This window comes from Nematolebias whitei, chromosome 7 (assembly GCF_014905685.2).
Source record: "Nematolebias whitei isolate Nwh7 chromosome 7, NemWhi1, whole genome shotgun sequence".
Classification (NCBI taxonomy): Eukaryota; Metazoa; Chordata; class Actinopteri; order Cyprinodontiformes; family Rivulidae; genus Nematolebias; species Nematolebias whitei.
In genome coordinates, this window is record NC_056504.1 from 8,996,446 (window position 1) to 9,015,942 (window position 19,497).

General features: G+C 42.8%; 1 protein-coding gene across 1 annotated transcript; it reads left to right on the forward strand.

Annotated features, from left to right (window-relative positions):
- The first annotated feature begins 1,224 nt into the window (after positions 1-1,224).
- On the forward strand, positions 1,225-15,235 carry LOC119411697 (eukaryotic translation initiation factor 4B). Its single transcript, XM_037678608.1, has 15 exons — positions 1,225-1,275; positions 3,618-3,764; positions 5,648-5,853; positions 7,397-7,513; positions 7,683-7,737; positions 8,198-8,338; positions 9,281-9,463; positions 9,777-9,896; positions 10,070-10,334; positions 10,793-10,866; positions 12,348-12,603; positions 12,739-12,776; positions 13,166-13,298; positions 13,980-14,052; positions 14,801-15,235. Exons 1-15 carry the CDS (start codon positions 1,263-1,265, stop codon positions 14,873-14,875), a joined length of 1,896 nt encoding a protein of 631 aa, XP_037534536.1. The 5' UTR covers positions 1,225-1,262; the 3' UTR covers positions 14,876-15,235.
- Positions 15,236-19,497: the final 4,262 nt, after the last annotated feature.

A 19,497-nucleotide genomic window follows, 5' to 3' on the forward strand; every position in this document is an offset into this window, starting at 1 on the left:
CCCCCCACACGTAGGCGGAGGGAGGCCACCCTCTCATTAACCGGGGTGAACCCCAACACATAGGCACCAAGATGGGGGGCAATAAGTATTCCCACTCCTGCTCGGCGCCTCTCACCAGGGGCAACTCCACAGCGGAAGAGTGTCCAACCCCTCTCATGGAAACTGGTTCCAGAGCCATGCGTAGAGGTGAGTCCGACTATTTCTAGCCGGAACCTCTCAACCTCACACACCTGCTCAGGCTCCTTCCCCACCAGTGAGGTGACATTCCACGTCCCAATAGCCAGCTTCTGTAGCCGAGGATCAGACCGCCAGGGTCCCCGCCCTCGGCCACTACCCATCCCACATTGCACCTGACCCCTTTGGCCCCTCCCACAGGTGGTGAGCCCTGGGAAGGGGGACCCACGTCTCCTCTTCAGGCTGTTCCCGGCCGAGCTCCATGGGTAAAAGCCCGGCCACCAGGCGCTTGCCCGCGTGCCCCACCTCCAGGCCTGGCTCCAGAGTGGGGCCCCGGTGACCCAAGTCCGGGCGAGGGAACATCAAGTCCATTTCTTTTACTCATCATAGGGGTGTTTGGGCTGCACTTTGTCTGGTCCCTCACCTAAGACCTGTCTGCCTTGGGTGACCCTACTAGGGGCATAAAGCCCCTGACAGCATAGCTCCTAGAATAATTGGGACGCTCAAACCCCTCCACCACGGTAAGGTGGACGCCCAGGGAGGTGTCTGTATAGGTCATTCTGCTAATTGTATCAAGGTGTCAGATAGTCACGGAGAATTTTAAACTTTAGCATCAGCATCAGTGAGCACAGATTTCTCCAACAACAAATACTAGATTCATAAATAGAAATCTCCTGAGTGTAATATTACATTGGAAAGGTTTAAAAATCTGATATCTTATTGCAGGGAGAGGAAAAAAAATCTCTCAAACCCACAAAAATAGGTTTATCGATTTTAATACCATTACGAAGTCTGGGCAAAAGTTTTTGTATCAAAATGTACTTATTCTCATGGTTATCTCAGGATATCTAAAAAAAAATACTCGTAAATTCTTAAAAAGAAAAAGTGAAAAATATATATTTTTTAAATGTCGGTGATGACAGCCACAACCTGTTGAAGGAGAAACAGAGCACACATACATCATTGAAGCAGAAATGAGCCAGGAGGTAAACAAGGGAGGAGGCAGGCCGTGAACGGCGCTATGCGCGCTCCCGATCATAAACCTCTGACGCCTTCATCCGGGAACTTCAACGAATTCGCTTTCCAACATGGCGGCGTCAGGTGAGGTTTATGTGGGTGAACGATCTGAGTCTATTACTGGGAGTTCCTGAGGGTTATATCTCCGGACAGTTTAACCTATAAAATCGTGAGGTTGCTACTTTGCCTGCGTAGCGGTCCGTTTCGTTGTCTCGCGCCTGTACGCACGTCTATCGGTGGCGTTTGCCCGCTAAGGCGAAGCTGCTCCTGGAAGAAGGCGAATGAACGACTTGTTCTGATCCGAGCGTTTCAGCCCACAAATTCAAACGCAAGCTCTCTCTGTGAACGTCGCTGGGTGGGTGTGCAGCGTATCGGTTGCTGAGTTTATTTGTTTCGCAACGTGTGAAACGGTCGGCGACGTGCTAACAAGACGTCGCTAACTGCGTGCGGAGCTGGCAGCACATTGTGAGTCAGTAGCTCCGCCGTGGCGCTCGGGGCGGACGAGCGTCGGGGCGCGATTTGTGGAGGAGGGGTTGAGGATCCGCCTGAAGAGTCTCCCCACGTGTGTGCTCTCCGGTGTCTTGATAAATCGGGGCAGCTGGGCCCGGTCGGGTCGCATCCTGATCACTTTTTTTTACGTCAGCTCTCCAACTTGGAGCTGTGTTTCCGAGCCGGCTCAGTCCCGCGCAGCTGATGGCGCACTTGGATCGTGACGCTGCGACGAGCGCTAGGCCCTGAACGCAGCACGGAGACTTCCCCCGTCAGCAGTTCTCCGCTGACCAAACCCGCAAAGACACGGAGACAAAAGCGGTCTCAGGCCCCGCACACTGTGGCTCCCGGCCGGGGTTCGTCTCCAAAAGTCAGGGAAGCGGCTCAACTTGCTTTTAGTGTAGGATTGAAATAAAATGTGGAAAACGTTTGACTTTCCAGACTGGAGCTTTTTTGTTCTTTCCAAAATATACGAATATATTTTTATAATCAATCAGGATTTTTTTTTTCCCCCACATAATTTACGAAAATATAATTACCATATTATATCTTTTAGCTAGTTTAAAACCTCAAGCCTTGCGTTTAATGAATAGTTTCTTAATATATGCTCATATCTCAATACATCTCATATTTTCACTATTGAGACAAATCAGGTGTTCTAAACCATATATACCATTTTTTAAAGGTTATCCCCTTAACTTTTTTTTTTAGTAATTACAAATGGACTCAAACTTTACATAAACATCGCTGAGTGATTACAGATTACAGTACAGGCTTCTTAAGCAACGTTTTAATTAATTTATTTTAGTTTATTCAACCTTTATTTATACAGGTAGTCTCCTTGAGGCATGATGACTCATTTTCATGATGCCTGTTATGTATTTTTAGACTCATTTCTGGATTTCTTTTCATAAAGACACACCAACTAGGAGGTGATGCTCAGAAAGCTTCTACTGATCGTTTATTACAGGCGATTAAGTTCAGTGAACTGGACATGCGAGTGTGAAATGAGCACTTTTGCTCTGTGTGTGTGTGTATTTTGTCTTTAGGTGTGTGAAGAATGTCCTGACATCTGGGATTTTCTGTTTTTATATGTCCCCCCCCTCTTTCAGCCTCAAGACTAAAACGGATCAAACCAGTTTTTTGAGTTGTTTGAAGCTGGTGAGCTCCGTCAGCCTCCAGAATTCAGATTTTTTTAATAAATAATAGTCAAACGATGTGCTGTAATTAATAGTTCACGTTGTTGTTTATTTAACGCCTTTACCTTCACATAAAGTTATTGGTTTGACGATCGCCTGGTGTGCTGTGGGTGCACTTAATGACATTTTGGATTTTTATCGTCACTTTTTTCCAGCACATTCAACAAACCGCGTCTTTATAAATGCGTTCCAGTGTTGGATTTTTGCAGCTACATTTGTAATGTGATGCATTAAGGGGAAAAAATGTAATATAATCTTAAAAAGTTGCCTTGTCCTCCCCCAGCTGCCATTAAATCCTGGCAGGTGAAAGTTTGCAGCGACTTGACATTTCATGCCCATCAAATGTTAATAAAAATATAGCGGGTATATTTATTCTGTTCCAAGTTTGATTCTGTTCAAACTTATTTTTTTAGACCTTATTGTATTAATTATCACAGTTCTAAACTGGCACAAGGTGGGCACAGATGTTTTTCGTTAACCTTTTTGTAAGCGGACAGCTTGATCATTGGAAGATGTCACAACTTTCTTTCAGCACCCTGAGCGGGAAAAGCTACAGTGACTGTTGGTCATTAGTCTGTTTTTATCTCTCACGCCCCCTCTTATCTTACAAAGCTGCACAATTTGCCATTACTTAACAAATAATTTTGGCTGGCTTGAAGAAGCAACTGCTAAATAAAGTCATGCTTAAGACCTTCCTATGTGTCACTAACCCACATTCTCTGTGCATCATTCCTGCAGCTAAGAAGAAGAATAAGAAGGGAAAGACCCTCACTCTCAATGACTTTCTGGCTGAAGACGGTGGAGGTAGTAGTAGTAATGCACCTCCGAGCTACCCGTCCAAGTCCACAAGCTGGGCCGACGAGACCGACGACCTGGACGGAGATGGTGAGCGCGTGCAGAAAGTTTTCCTATCAATCAAAATTTAATGTCAGATGCAGAACAGTGAAATAATGTTTGTACTTTAGGTTTTTGAGTTTTACACAGCGGTAAGAGTTCTGTTACTGCTGTGCATGTCTTACCACCCGTTGGTAATAATATGAATTATTTAAAAACTTGCTACTACCTGCCAGCTTTCTATTGCTGATTATTATGTACGCTGAGACAGTTTGAATAAGGTCAAGTTAAAACCAGTGCGTTTTAAAGAAGACGTTTTTAAAGAGGGCATGAAAACTTGTAGAAATCACATCTGACAGTAAAGATTAAAAGACTAATTCCCTGTTTTTGCTCTGAGCCCGCAGACAATAAACCTTTTGTGAGGTACCAATTGTGAAGTAACGTTCTGAATGTCCCCTGAGATTAAATCATAAACTTGCTTCTGGTTGAAGCGGTCACGTCTTTTAAGGTTCCAGGTTCTTTATTGTCATTCGCGTCACGTGTGGTACATGAGGTGGAACGAAATTGTGCACTCGAGGTCCCAGTTACGCCCAAAAATAGCAAAAATATGACGCATAAAAAAGAATCTCCATACAAGGATCTAAGATAGACGCTAAACAATAATAATGTAATCTAATGCGCTGTATTAAACAGCAGCCTGAACATGAGTCTGTTGTGAGCAGATGGGTAGGAATACAGCAGCTTAAAGGCAAGAGATCAGCAGCATGGATAATCAGCAGCCCAAACTAAAATCTAACTAACTGAACTAAAATCAGTTTTAGTTCACAACCTTTAAATCCCACTTTTATCGTGGGATGTTTTTACTGAAAGTTTCATTGGTTCGTTCAGAAAACTAAAATCTTCGGTGTCGCTCTTCAAGTCAAGGGCACGACTCGTCTCGTTCAGCTCGTAACACCAAAACGTAGTTTCTTGTAAAGTTTGAAATGTGTTGTAAAGTCGTCTCTGGTCGTTTTTAAATAAGAAAACCTTTGAGAGTTGGGTCAGACTGGTTTTGCGGAGAACGTGGCTTCAGTGTTTCACCTGCTGCAGGTTGCTCGCTCCTGTGTCTTACAGAAGGAAAAGTTGTCATACACCTGCTATGAATATCTTTTTAACTTTAAACTATGAGTTTACTAGTGTTCTTACCTGGGTCTGTGTTACTAAAATAAAAGACTATTGTGGACACCAAGCAACCCCCCCAGTGTAAACAGTGGGCTCTGATGGTGTTACTTCCTTTGTATAGTTGTTGTTGTTGCACGGCTGCTTCTAGAGCTTTTCTTTAGTGTTGCACGAAATCTGAAAAATAATAGCTTTGCAAGGACTGCTCTTCTTTTGTCCCACACAGGTAGCTATAGTTACTGTCACATTTGTTTTTATTTGAAATATATATATTTAACTTTCAAAATATTAAGTCCACGTGACTGTGAAATTTGTATTTATTCAGCCTGGATGCCATTTTTTTTTTTTTTTTGGTCTTAACTGCCTTTAGTTTTATTTTCTTTGACATATTTTTGTTGCACATCTTTATGATTATGCTTATGATTCCTGCACATCGTTAATATTCAGCTGCTCGTTTTGCATTAATTCGTGGGTTTAAAGATAAAAAGCTGTCGTGTAGACTGTGTTGTTGTACTTTGTGTACTGGGAGCGTACAAAACCGTCTCCAAAATGGCTGACGTGATAAAACGAGCAGCAAATAGTTTCTCCGATTTGTTTTTTTTTTTTCTTGTATTGAATGCATGTGAACATAAGATGTTTTGAACTGGTTTTCTGTTTCGTAATTCTCCCTTTTATTCATTAAACATTTTGAGCAAAGATTAGAAAAGCTTAAAAATAACAAATAACCAAAACTGGTGATTAATCTCTGGGTTGTTTTTTGTTTCTTTTTCTTTCAGTTTCGACATCGTGGCACACCGAGGAGGATACGTACCGGGCTCCACCCATCGATCGCTCAATCCTGCCCACAGCTCCCCGTGCGGCCCGTGAGCCCAACATTGACCGGTCCCGACTGCCCCACAGCCCGCCGTACACGGCGTTCCTGGGCAACCTGCCCTATGACGTCACTGAGGACTCGATAAAAGACTTCTTCCGTGGCTTGGCAGTAGGTGTAGTCAACGCACAGCGGAGCATAAAGCACCCAGTGTACAGTTACCACAAGTTTGTTGTCTGTAGCAACACAGCTCTGTTTTCAGTTGTAGTTCAGTTTAATGTGCTTATATCCAGTAAATGTGTTTCAGACTACCACGACGTACAGCACCTGCTGTAGTCAAAAACCTGAAGGTTTAACTCAGCTGTTTTAGTTGTTCCATGATGCCTCGATTGGAATGGAGCGTTCAGGAGCTTATTACAGTTTAAAACTGATAGCCTCTTGATTTATGTGGATGGTTTCTTACTATGTCTTTGCTAATGAAGACGTGTGTGAAATGTGTAGCAGCTGAATGTGGCAAAATACTTCCACACCAAAAACATAATTTTCAGTCATGTTACTTGATGTAGGGTAATTGGCTGCCACCAGTTGTATATAAAAAAAAATCTATTTTCTGATGTTTAAAGTTGAACAGGCTCTAGGTTTTATTTCAAACTTGTTAAAACTATTGTATATGTCCACCCAAAGTTATTTTGTTTTCTGACCAGAGACTCAACGTCTCAGTTAAACTGTTTGGAAATTCATCAGATTTTCCTTGAAGGAGTCTTTTTATGGGATTACACTCGCAGCGTTTTGTTTTTGTTGCCCCCCATCGCAGAGTAAAAGGGGTGAATTGGAAATACCCTCATTGGGTCTGTTCGTTCATCTAGGTTCCTTTAAAAAAAATGGGTTGTCACATCAAAATCCAAAATGGCTGCCACCGTACATGTAAAAATGCAAACATTGTGAGTTGGATAACTTGAAAAATAAGCAACATGCCAACTCAGCTGCATCTAGATGTAAAAACGGTCACTATCAAAAATTGGGTTGCCAAGTCAAAATCCAAGATGGCCACCAAACTTTACATATGTAAATTGACCACCCCAACCATTTGAGGAAACTATGCTTTCTAGTTTTTATATTGCTTAAAACTATAGTTTCCTCGAATGATTGGGGTGGCTGAAGATTAATGTATGTGGCCAAGGCCACCATTAGCCACCCCCTGGCTCTGCCTTTGTGTCCGGTCAGTAAAATTGCTCCCTCCACTCACCAGCATCCGTCTCTGCACCTCAAAAGACAAGGAAAACGCCTCACTACTTGCACCCAGCGTAACTCCTACCCACTTTGAACATCTTGCACCAAAAACATTCAGGATTATTTTCATTCCCCGTTTAACTCCATTCCAGAAAAACACTCGTCTCGAAATCAAACATTCACTATTCAAGTCCCTCCGCTACGGGACATTGGTGTACCGCTTGTTTACACTTAATTTGGCTTTTACATGTGGTGATATTTTTTGTGTAACAAAAAGTGGTTGATAAACTCATTTGCTTGTATTTTTAAGACTGTTACATTTAAAAAAGTTATTTCCTTGTTGGTAGGCTCGTGTCACTTCAGTGTGCGTGGTCGGCCCATCCTCTATGCATGGCTTCCCTATTTTTACATTACGCTTTGAGTTTCTGTCACTTTGGCTCTGTTTAGAGTAAAATCTGTCTTGTAATACCCTCTCTGTTCCCAGATCAGTGCAGTGCGTCTCCCTCGTGAACCCAGTAACCCAGAGAGGCTGAAAGGTTTTGGTTATGCTGAATTTGATGATCTGGAGTCCCTTCTGAGTGCCCTAACCCTAAATGAAGAGGTGAGAGAAACCACTAGACTTGAGCTTAGCTGAGTTGAGTTGTTTTTGTCCCGCTCTGAAAAATATACAGCTCATGCTATATTACTGCTTTATTTTGGTATAATGTAAAACAAACTGTTAAAAGTGCTTGTTTCACCTGAGAATTCTCTGTTCCCGTTTCTGTCAACAGAACCTGGGGAACCGAAGGATCCGTGTTGATATCGCAGACCAGTCCAATGATAAAGGTGTATTTCTGGTCTTTATTGTTACATTTTAAAAGACTTTGTCTATTTACTTATTAACCTGCTGTTTTTAATAAAGGTAACCCATTTCTTTTTCACAAGAGGAAGCTATTTTCTGAGCTAGAAAAAAATGCTGTGGCACAAAAACTAATGTTGGCTTCAGCATGCAGCTAATGCTTCATTGTCAAATTTTATCTAAAGGGGGTAGGAGATAATTATGCGGCAAGAAACTAGAATTTGTGCTCGAGCTTTACAGCAATATTTGCCGTGTTGTTAAAGTTAATTTCTTATTAAATCCTGCTCAAACTTAGAATTTCTTACTGAAGCAAGATCCTCTCAAAGTGCCTGAGTTTTAGGAGTTTCTACGTCTTGTAGTGACGTAAAACACCCAAACACGTTTCTTCACGTGACCTCTTTAAGGTGATGAATTTTGGTGATTGACTGATTCCTCTTCACTCACCAGAACGAGACAGTGGACCCATGGGAGGCAGGGGTGGACGGATGGGAGACATGGGTCCAGACAAGACGGACAGTGACTGGAGAGCTCGGCCAAGCTCGGACCAAGATGACAAACCTCCAAGGAGGGATGATCCTTTTGGAGAAAGTAAGATAATTTTTTTTATTATGTTCTTATCAATATGAGGTTATTTCAAACTACATCCGAAGCCGAGAAACTGTCTCGTTGGTGTAGTTGCGTGATGAAAATCCTGTCATTGTTCTCAGAATAGCTTCGTCAGCCCCTTCTCGACACAAGGCCCGGACTAAACTTTTTCTCCCAGGAGCACAAAGTGTGACAGATCGGAAGTTTGTGGGCGTGTTTGTTTACGTGGGAAAGCGCTCGGACAGAAACGTCATTTAGCTTCAGCTACACCACCTCCAGAAGCGCGTGTGCAGGCAACACGGACGGCAGAGAATACATCCATCGGTGCGACTCTTCAAGACACACTCGTGGATTGAGATGGTTCAGACATTGTGCATGGAGAGGTCCATCTACCAAAAAGTGTGGCGCTGCGTTCGTGACAGATTTGTGGCCAAACGGTGGACGCAGGGACGAGGTGGAGACTCTGGCAAGAAGAAACTCGTGCTGTGACATGTACTACAGCAGGAGGGCTTCCCCAGGAGCTCTGCGCTGTGTGTCTCGTGTGTGTGTGTGTGCGAAAATGAACATCTCACGACCACAAGTTGACTGTTCAGCTTCAGATGGAGTATGAAACCACCTGTAACTGTTGAAAATATAAGGGAAACCTTTAATGTGCTCAAGTGTTTAAAAAAAGGCTCTTGTGTGTGTGATGTAACTGTTCTCAAAAACAAAGCTCGGCTTTTGGTATTTTTTAAAACGTTAATTTTCCAGGTGTTATTGCAAACCAAAAAAAGGTCTAACTTCTGTTTTTTGGGGACATCTAATGACGTTGGAGTTCAGTTCTTTATTTTCAAAAAAGAGAAAATATAAAAGCAATGAAACTCTCTAGGTTTTGTATTTTTAAAAAAGAAAAGTGAATTTAGTAAACAAGGTCCAGGAGTCATCAGAAAACTTGTCTTGGTGCAGGGTCACGGGACCGCTACGAGTCCGATCGTTTTAGAGACGCTCCACGGCGGGATACTGATCGCTACGACGGGGGAAGAGACCGCTACCGGGATCGCTACGATGACAGGGACCGCAGAGATCGTTATGACGACCGGGACCGTCGGGATCGCTACGACGACAGAGACCGTAGAGACTACAATAAAGGTGAGTTGTTGTGTTCCTGTGGGTTGGCGGGGGGCTCCTTATTTAATGGTAGGGGAAACACTAAGCATGTACTTTGTCGTCTTCAGTTTTCAGATGATAATTTCTTAATATTCCCGTTCTGACCTCATTTTCAGGTCTCTCTTGTAAATGAGTCCTCGGGGCTCAATGGGATTAACCTGTTTAAATAAAGGTTGAATGAATTTCTGTTCATGGCCTCTCGCTCGCCCAGCTGCAGCTGTGATTCCTCTTATTTGTCTTTTCTGTTGACAACATAATTCTCTGTTTCTTACCTGCCCTCTTGCTGTCGTTTTAGGCTTCGACTCCCATGGTGGAGGAGGTCGTCGTGCCTTTGGTAGTAGCTTCCGTCGAGACTATGATGACAGTCGGAGTAACGAGGACCGGGAGGATCGATACGATCGACGAGATGAGAGACGTGAGGAGAGATGAGAGTTTATACAAATAGACTTTCTTATCTGGTTATCTGGATAACTTTATTTTGTTTAGTTTTTTTAGTGTACATGAAGAAAACAAAGTTACTTCAGACACATTTCCCCACTTGAACAGAACAGACTTGTGACTTCATGAGTTTATCTGTCGTCCCTAAAGCTCCTCAGCAAAGACCCAAGTTAAACCTGAAGCCTCGCAGCGTACCAAAGGAGGAGGAAGGTACAGGCAGCAGCGGGGGGACGTCTCCATCTGTCGCTCCGAGCTCCGGCAGCAGGGCCTCGTCCATTTTTGGTGGAGCCAAACCAGTTGACACAGCAGCCAAGGAGAGGGAGGTGGAGGAGAGGCTAAAGAAAGAAGAAGAGAGGCTGCAAAGGCAGCTGGAGGAGGACAAAAGCCGAGGACCTGATAGAAAGATGAGGGACAGGTAAGTGGGGATAAAAACATTTTGATGTTTGAGTTTTCTTTATTATAATAATGCACTTAAAAGTATTTCTTGATCAACCCGAGAGCTGTTATGATTGTAAACTTTTAGGCGTCTTCAAAAAAAAAAAAATTTTACAACTTTATGAAGTTTAGTTCAGTTTAACCAAGGTTTGCCAGTATTTAAATTTAAAGATTTGTCACTCAGTGGTATGAAAAAACTTTGATAAGTTTCACATCGTACATTTTCAAGAAATCTTTTCTGTTTGTAGTCGTGAAACAAGATGCACCCGTCAAAAAATGCATTATTCTTAATTTCTCCTGAGAAGGTTCTCTTTACCGCTTCATGATTTAAAAGAAAACCTCTTCACATGGTTGATATTATTTTAATGCTAAAGTACAAGTACAACAATGTTCAGTGTTTTGAAAGGAGAAATTTCACTTTCTTTGTCTTGTATTTAGGGACCCTAGCTGGCGCAACGAGGAAACGCCTACTGAACGATCCCGCACAGGAAGTGAATCCTCACAAGGAAAAGGTGAATAATTACTGGAGTTTACTACTGAAAGCTAAACTTGCATTTCTAACTGGGTATCTTCTTTTACCGCCATAAAAGTTGTAACTCGTGCTCCTTTTCCAACAAAAGCCAAAGTTAATGGTGTGAATGTTTATGAAGCATTCACACTATTGTGATCCATTTTTCTTCCTTACGTTTTTCAGCATCTTTCTCAGCTCTGAAAGATGCTGAAAAACGAACGTCTTTTTCCAGCACATTTTTTGTGCTATTTCAACAAATCGTGTATCAACATGTTCAGCTCTTTCAGGACAATCCTGCTGTGACTTTGGTATTGGTGCAACTTTGACTTTTTGACATATTTAACTTTTTCTTTTATTTTTTTTTTCCTCCTAGAAAAAGACTTGAGCTCATTTAACATCCTTCAAATCTTTAGATCTGTTTACCACCTTTTACTGCTCCTTTCACATTTTGTTCTGGTTCAGCTTCTTTGTGCAAATTATTTTTTTTTCAGCTTATTTCAGCTCCTTTTACATTCTTTCTGCTAACTGCAACATTTTTGTGCTTCTTCTAACTTCGTTTTGCTAATTTCAGCTTGTTCTGCTCCATTCAGCTTATTTCTGCAAGTTTCAGCTTATTCTGCTATTTCAGCTACTTTTTAGTTGTTTTATGTTAATTTTAGCTTTTTCAGTTAATTCCACATTTTTTGCACTCACTCCTAGTTTTTTTTTTAACCTAATTGATCAAAATTGTGCTCTCCTCTTCCTTCTGGTAGTTTAAGCTTCTTTCTGCATTTCAGCTATTTTTCAGCTGTGTTTTTGCTAATTTCAGCTTTTTTCAGATAATTTCCACTTTTTTGTGCTCATTTCTGCTTCTTTCAGACTAATTGGGCAAACATGTTCTTTCTGCCTTCTTGTGCTAATTTAAGCTTTTTCTACCTTTTCAACTACCTTTTTTTTCTTTAATTTTTTAGCTGATTTCAGCTGTTCATGTTAATTTCTGCTTCTTTCAACCTAATTAACTTCATTATGGTAATTTAAGCTTATGCTCCTTTCAGCTTTTTTCGTCTAGTTTCAGCTTTATCTGATATTTCAGCTACGATTTGGCTGTTTTATGCTAATTTTAGCATTTTCAGCTAATTCCACCATTTTGGAGCTCATTTCAGCTCTTTCCACTTCCTTCTGCTTTTTCAGCTAATTTTCAGCTACTTTTTGCTAATTTCAGCTTAAGCTAATTTCCTAACTTTTGTGCTATTTTCTGCTGGTTTAAACCTAATACAGCAACTATGTGTTCCTTTTGCTTTCTTCTGCTAATTTATGCTTGTTCTTCCGTTTCAGCTACTGTTCAGCATGTTTTAACTAATTTCAGCTGTTCTTCAGCAATAAGCAGTCACACTGCATTTTTGCAGGAAATGCAATTTCTCTAGTTTAGTTTGAGTTTCTTTTTAAATAAGCAATGAAGTTCTTCATTTTCAGTGTTAATCTGAAACATCTTTCCTCCTCCAGGATCAAGATGTCGAGATGGGGAGCGCTCTGGAGAGAATGAGGTTTTCTCTGGGAGAGAAGGGAACTCTTCTCCTGGTTCCTCCCCACTGCCGCCCTCCACCAGCTCTACAAAGGAGCCGCTCAAAGTGATGCCTGCTCCACCTAAGGAGAACGCATGGGCCAAACGAAGTGCAGCGAGCACGGGATCCAGCGAGGGAGAGCCCCGACAGCCGGTCTCTCCGGTGTCACCGAGTGGTTCGACTCCTCCTAAGTTCAGGTGAGAGCGCAGCTGATGCATCTGAAGGTCTGGAATGTGTTTTTCCTATAAGAGTCGTTTGGCTTGGTGAGCTTGTTTGAAAGTTCCAGACATCGTTAATAAACTTTCCTCCTCACTTTTATTTTCCTCCTTTAGTTCTTCAAATTCTGCAGATGAAAGAGGATCTGGAAAAGGTAAGTTCTGCCAGAGAGCTCTGAACACATGGTGTCACTTGAATCACTCTTCAGTATCCTGGTCTTAGTAAAACTCAGTCACTGGTCTCTGGTGCTTTGAGGTTAAAAAAAATGTTGTAATCAATTTTTGTCCATTTGACAAAATTGACTCTTCACATTTTCCAGTTTCTGTGGCGCAGTATTACTCTGAGTTAGTTACTGCTCAATTTCTTTCACTTGTTGTTTTGCTCAGCAGATGGCAAACATAGTAAAATTTAAATTTTATGTAATCGATTACAATTACAAGTAACTACATTTAAAATGTAATGGTGTAACAAATATTTACATTAACTTGTTTGTTCTATTCAACCCAAACTTTGGCATCTTACTCAACTGTCTGTCCCCTGAAGACGAGAACAAGGCTGACGGTGCGCGATGGGACCGTGGGGTCCCACGGACACGAGGTGGACCACCTGCAGGTCTAGGAGCTGGCCGGGGCCGAGGAGAAACGCCCAGCAAAGACCGAAAAAAGGAGGCAGAGAGGTCAGGAACTATGAGATTAATAATGGGTGCAAAGCCACTGAGGTGCTCCACAGAACAACACAGGAAGTCCTTCCTCCCTGTGGCTATCAAACTTTTCAACTCCTCCCCCTTTCTACACATAGGACAACAAAATTAATCCTGCACCACAATAAACACCGTTTTCACATGAAAACATTTCATACATGTATGCACCTGACCTGTTTAGAACATAATTGTTGGTATTTTTATATTCTCTGGTATTTTTTTTTTATATCTTGTGTATGTTCCTTTGTACTGAATCTCTGGCACAACAATTTCCTGCGGGATCAATAAAGTGCTATCTTATCTTTAAAGGACTGTAAGGGGCATTTCTACATGTATTCTTTGTTTTTCATGCAGAGTCCAAGATGTCTGGTGTGCACACTTAATTCTCAGCCAGATTTTTATAGTCCCCGTAATAAACATGGAAAAGTATTAGTATCAGGGTGAAAAGTCAGACTGCTCCGTGAGACTTGCTCTTTTGCTACAACTGTTTTCTGACGGTGAATAATAAGCACAGTGTGATCAGCCAGTTCATACTTGTTAATTCACTCACTGAAAATAGGCAGAGACCGTTGGGTCCTTTATTCTGGCGTCTTCCTGTGTGTTTTGAGGACCCACAACAGTCTAACGTTCAGTGTCTTGTGCTGATTCTGTTTGCAGAAAGGAGATCAAAAAAGACCGGGATGCCAGACCACCTCCAGAGCCAAAGAAATACGAAGAAACCCCAACCCCTGTAAGTCCTCCACTGGGCGACATCAAAGTCAGCTGAAACTTTTCTTAATGGTTTTTAAATACTGCTTGTTTTGCTGACACTTATTTTATATAGTACAGTAATCTCTCGATACTTTGCGGGTCAACTTTCGCGGACTCACTCGTTTGGGTTTTCAACGTAAGATTGTACACGGCACACAGTTGGTGATGGGGACAGACAGACCCCCACCCCTGCCCCCTCCTTTCTCTTTCTGAGCAGTTTATCACAGCAGAGCAGTCTGCTGTGACAGACAGCCTCGGAAAAAGAAAGGAGGGGTGGGGAGGCTTTATCTAAGTGAGCCGCACAAGCGGCATGGTTTATTTAAAATAATCAAGCGCAACCCGAACTGAGCCTTTAGTCCCTCTCGGCGATCACTGAGCGGGCCAGGCCACCGGGAAATGTCCCGGTGCTCGTGGCCAGTCTGCCCCCAGAGTTTAGAACATTGCAAGGGTGTGGAAAGGGTTTACAAAGACTTTATATATCTATATAATTACTAAAATAAATATAACGTCCCTACTTCACAGACTTTCACCTATCGCGCGGGTGTCTGGAACGTAACCCCGTGATAAGTGAGGGACTACTGTGTTTTCATTAACTTCGGTTCTTTTTTTGCAACGGATCACTGAGTAACCTTTTCTGTAATCGTTTCATTGTTGAATTTATTTTCCTAATTTTTACGCAAAACTATTTGAGTGATATTTGTCTTGTTTGCTGTTTTCTCTTCGTTCAGAAGTTCAGCTCAGCCAGCAAGTACGCCGCTTTGCTAATGGACGGCGACCAGGGAGAGGAGGCAGAGGTCGAGTAGACGACAACAAAACGAGGCCTGAGAAGACGAGAGGAGGAGAAAACAACAAACTCCAGGAAAAAGAAGAAAAAAAATTCTCACAGTTTATCGAAGAAGAAGAAATAAAGAAAAACATCTTTTCACACAAAGTGGCTCTGAGGGGTGGCGCCACTCCCTCTCTCCCATTTTCCTCCCACAAACCTGTCCTTGAACCTCCCACCCATCCCCCCCTCCCCCGCCCCGCCTTCAGGACTTTTCAGGTTCTAAAGATTAGTCTCCTACTGGACTTGTTTTAAATGGAAAAGAGGAATAGATGACACCGTGAGAAGTGATGGTAAACTTTGACTTAATTGTAACAAATAAATGGAAAAAGTGAGGAAAGAAAAATGAATTTGTATATTTGTGGATTGCAGGCGTGGTGAGGTGGGATACAATAACACAAGATGTAGCTTACTGAGTGAAATCTTTTATTTTGAAGAGCAGAATTTGACTTGCATCATTCTTTAGACGCAGACATTTACTTCAAACTCTTTGTACCCACTAGTAAATAATTTGGTACCAGATAATCAATCTGCCAGTTTCTTGATGAACCCTGTCTTCCAGTACTAACACTCGTGAATGTTCGACTTGGCTACTAATTTTAAAACCTTTTACAAATCATGTTTTCATTAAATTACTGATTTGAATTTGTTCAAACTCTCAGTATTATAAGAAGTTGAAAACGACTGCTGCGTTTTTATTTGAAGCCTGAAAAACCTAAAATACAACGGCGCCACTCGGTTCTCCTCGAGAATCCATGAAGTGCCATTACTGTTCCCATCGTTGTACAGAGTGCCCCTGTATTTCTACACTTCTCTGATGACGTAAGCATCAATTAAAGGCCCGTAGTGCTCTTGTTTCCAGCTGTGTGAAATCTTGGCAGCTGTCTGAATCATTTACTAACACACACATGGGAAAGTCTCATCAGAACTAGAGTAGGAGGATTTCCATAAATACCAAAAAGCTTCCAGTTTACAATAAATTATGTATACCTTCTAACTGTGGATGAAGCTCATGCAGGTATCGAGTTTCAGCTGTACCCTAACCATGACTCGGATGCTGATTTGCATTTTGAGACATAAATATCTAACAAAAGTATTTTTCCAACTGTTCTCCTGGTGTGGTCTGTGAGGAATCCACGTTCCTGTGTTTCTTCAGCCTTGACTCCCTGCTGAGGGTCAGACTCCTGGTGGCAGCTGGTGGGGGGTCCTGCTGAGGGGTTACTACTCGCAGACGCACACACTGGGTTTGTATTTAGGGTTACCTTGCATTAGGTCGTGTGGTCAGTGAGGGGAAACAATTGGTTCGTGTTGATGGTGAAACGTTTAGAAATTTGTAAGAAATCATCTGACTCTTCTGAAGCATGCGCAATAATCCAGGAAGATGACTACAAGGTTGAGTCTGGTCCTCGGCACCTTCTCATAGTAGATCAACCAGTCTGCTGATGACAACCAGAACTGGATCACATGTAAAAGGACCATTGGCTTAACCACCAATCATTAGCACCTGATGGCTGTTTACTACTCACAGAGGGCTGAGTGATGCTAGCAATCACAGCATTGTAAGAGGGGGACAGTTGAACCCGGAGGCTCCACCCCTGTTTAACGATGGACGATTTCTTTTCACAAAGATGGCCTCCTTTACTCCTCTCTCAAACCATCGTTCCTCTCTGTCTAGGATGTGAACATCTTCATCCCTGAAAGAGTGACCGCTGGCCTGGAGATGAGTGTAGACCGCAGAGTCCTGGCCTGATGATGTTGATCTTCTGTGCTGGTCCATCCTTTTGGCCAGTGGCTGTTTAGTTTCCCCGATGTAAGACTGATCACCCTCCTGACACTGAACAGCATACACAATATTACTCCATTTGTGCCGGGGGACTGGATCTTTGGGATGAACCAGTCTTTGCCGTAATGTATTTTGGGGTTTAAAAGCCACTGGGACGTTATGTTTAGAAAATAAACGTCTCAGTTTCTCTGATACTCACTCAACATATGGAATGACCACTGGTCTGGGTCTGGGTTCCTCCTTTTCACCTGATGGCTGACTGGAGTCCTGTTTGGGTTTTTTCAGGGCCGAGATGGGGTAGAGGTAGGGCAGCCAACTCGGGACCAGAAAGTCGCAGTTCGATTCCTCACTATTCCCACATGTGGTGTCTGAAGTTAGATACCAAACATCTTTACTTGGTTGCAGGTTCCTCAACAAGAGTTTGATTGGTCTCATTTGACGTTCTCTGTTGCACTTTTGACATCATAATCAAATATTACTGAAAAGATTAAAGTGATACAAGTATTTTACATTTAACACATCATTTTGGGGGCCAGATAAGATGTCAACGAGGGCCACATTTGGCCCCAGTGAGTTTGACACAAATGATCTAGAGCCTGTCTTGTATGGGATTTCTCCTTCTGCCTGGCTCCTGAGTTTGTGGGGACGCCGTCTGCTCTGTGGTACAGAGTTCAATTCAGTTTATTCATATACTGTAGCACCAAATCACCACAAAGTTGTCTTGGGGCACTTTACAGGAACATTCACCTGTTCTGATGATACCTCAGCTCTGAATGTCTGTCGTGCATCATTCCTCAGAGCTGTGTGACATGTGTTAGAAAGAGTTGAGAATTTTGCAGTTTTTACATTAAAAAAAAAGATGTAAAACCTCAGAGAAACAGCATTCTACTGCTAGAAATCAACAAGTTGATCATTTCAAGCCAAATTTAGCTCTCAATCCTAGATTTGTCTGTTTTCAACCAAAGCCTGCTTTGTCCGGTGTGACCAGAGGCTATATGGCTGCAGAAAGAGCTTATTGTTCCAGATATCCCCTTCACGGCCCTGAAACCTCCCATCTTACAGCAGCGTTCTGTCAGGGGGAACCCACTTTGAGAACATGTCGTTATGTGTGAGCTACAGAGTCGACGCAGTCTGGAGGATTTCATGGAGCCAAGATCAAATTAAAGTACAGAGCCCATCTTTGTTTTCACTTCTGTGGAGAAAAAGGCAGAGCAGGAATTGATGTTGATCTCGTGTGTTTTACCAAACAGGGTGGTGGACTTAATCACATCCAGAATATTTGTAGGCAAAACAGAAAGGTCTAGGCGTGCATGTCGCCCGCCATCTTTTACACCAGAGTGTTCATCTAAGGCCAGCTCAAAATGGGGAGACATGGAGGCAAAGTGAAAACTAACAAGCTGAGAGGACGGGTCACTAGTAACTAACTCTGTGAAGGGAGTTAGGTCTTCCTCATGAGGAAGAGGAGCATGAGAGGGGCTGACATGAAGCCAAAGGGGAAGAACCTGACATCAACAAGCTAAAACAGCTGCCCCCTTTTTTCCCTGCACAGAGAGAGGAAGAGGAGCCTGATGGGGTGAGGCAGAGTGGGTTTGGAGATGGGGGGCGTTTAAAGTTTTACAGAGGAGAGACAAGGCACGTGTGAAGGGGGGTGATTTTGGTGAGTGTGTGCTTTCAAAGTGAGGTTATATAGCCAGTGTAAGAGGAGGAGGAGGAGGCAGAGCAGAGGGTCAGGTCTTAGTGACACTTCTGAGGGGGGGTGGGGGGTCTGTAAGAGGAGAGTCCAGGGCAGGGGGCTGAAAGTCATCTGTCATCTGGGGTTGGTTTCAAGACAGGACAGGCTGCCAGGGAGGACAGAGGTGTGAGGCGTCACTGTTTGGGAAGAAGGAAAATGTTGGAAAAGAGAAACGAGACTCAAAAGCATGAAGTGCTGTTAGAGGAGGACTGAAGAAGGACCTCCAGGAGCGGAGCGGAGCACTGGTCTGGAAGCAGCAGAGAAAAATTAAAACGCACGAGTTGAAGGAGCTGTGTGCTGGAGGAATGGGCTGCATCCACAGCTGTGGCAGGATAAAGGAGCATGGGCCTGGTACGGAGCCTAGAGGAACCTCCACAAAGGCAGACTCTCAGGTGCATCCGGAAATTCTTCAGCTTGCAGAGGTAAAAACAAAACAAAAAGAAAGCTGCTTTTTACTTAACTCAGCAGAGTTCAGACAATTCTGGAGATTTTCAAGGGAAGAGTGCATGTTGGGTCTGAGAATCCGCAGACAGCGTGTTTGCAAACAGCTCTAAACTCGCATGAGGTGCACGATGACGACTGCAGCTTCAGTCACTTCTGCCAAGGAGTGCAGGCAAAGAAATCCAAAGAATCATCACTATGTGTCCTAAATAGATCAGGCCGGGACTTCAGAGCAGTTCTGCCGCTTGTAGGAAACAATTCATCAACCTATAGTCATGATTAAATAAAAAATGTCTTATTGCACAGGAGTGATTTACCATATACTGTATGTGGTGAATGAGATTTTTAAAATAGGGGCACAACAGCTGATTCACTTGAGCACCTGCTGATGATGTCCCTCAGGCGTCAGGAGGAAGTGGTATAAGTTACTGTCTGGCCTTCCTGTCTGCTCGGTTTATTTAGGAGCATGCTGCACTTCTGTGTGAATAAAACCCCAGAGGACTTTTCTTTATACATACTGTATGTTTATGTCTGTGTAGACATGTTCGGTCTGGAACAGGTCTCTCTTGAAAATGAGTTCTCATGGCTCAATGAGACCAGCCAGTGTAACTAAAGATATATATATATATATATATATATATATATA

Coding starts and splice junctions, on each gene's coding strand:
- LOC119411697 (XM_037678608.1), top strand. Junction 5,854..7,396: donor ACTTCTTCCGTGGCTTGGCA/GTAGGTGTAGTC, acceptor CTCTGTTCCCAG/ATCAGTGCAGTGCGTCTCCC. Junction 7,514..7,682: donor CCCTAACCCTAAATGAAGAG/GTGAGAGAAACC, acceptor TTCTGTCAACAG/AACCTGGGGAACCGAAGGAT.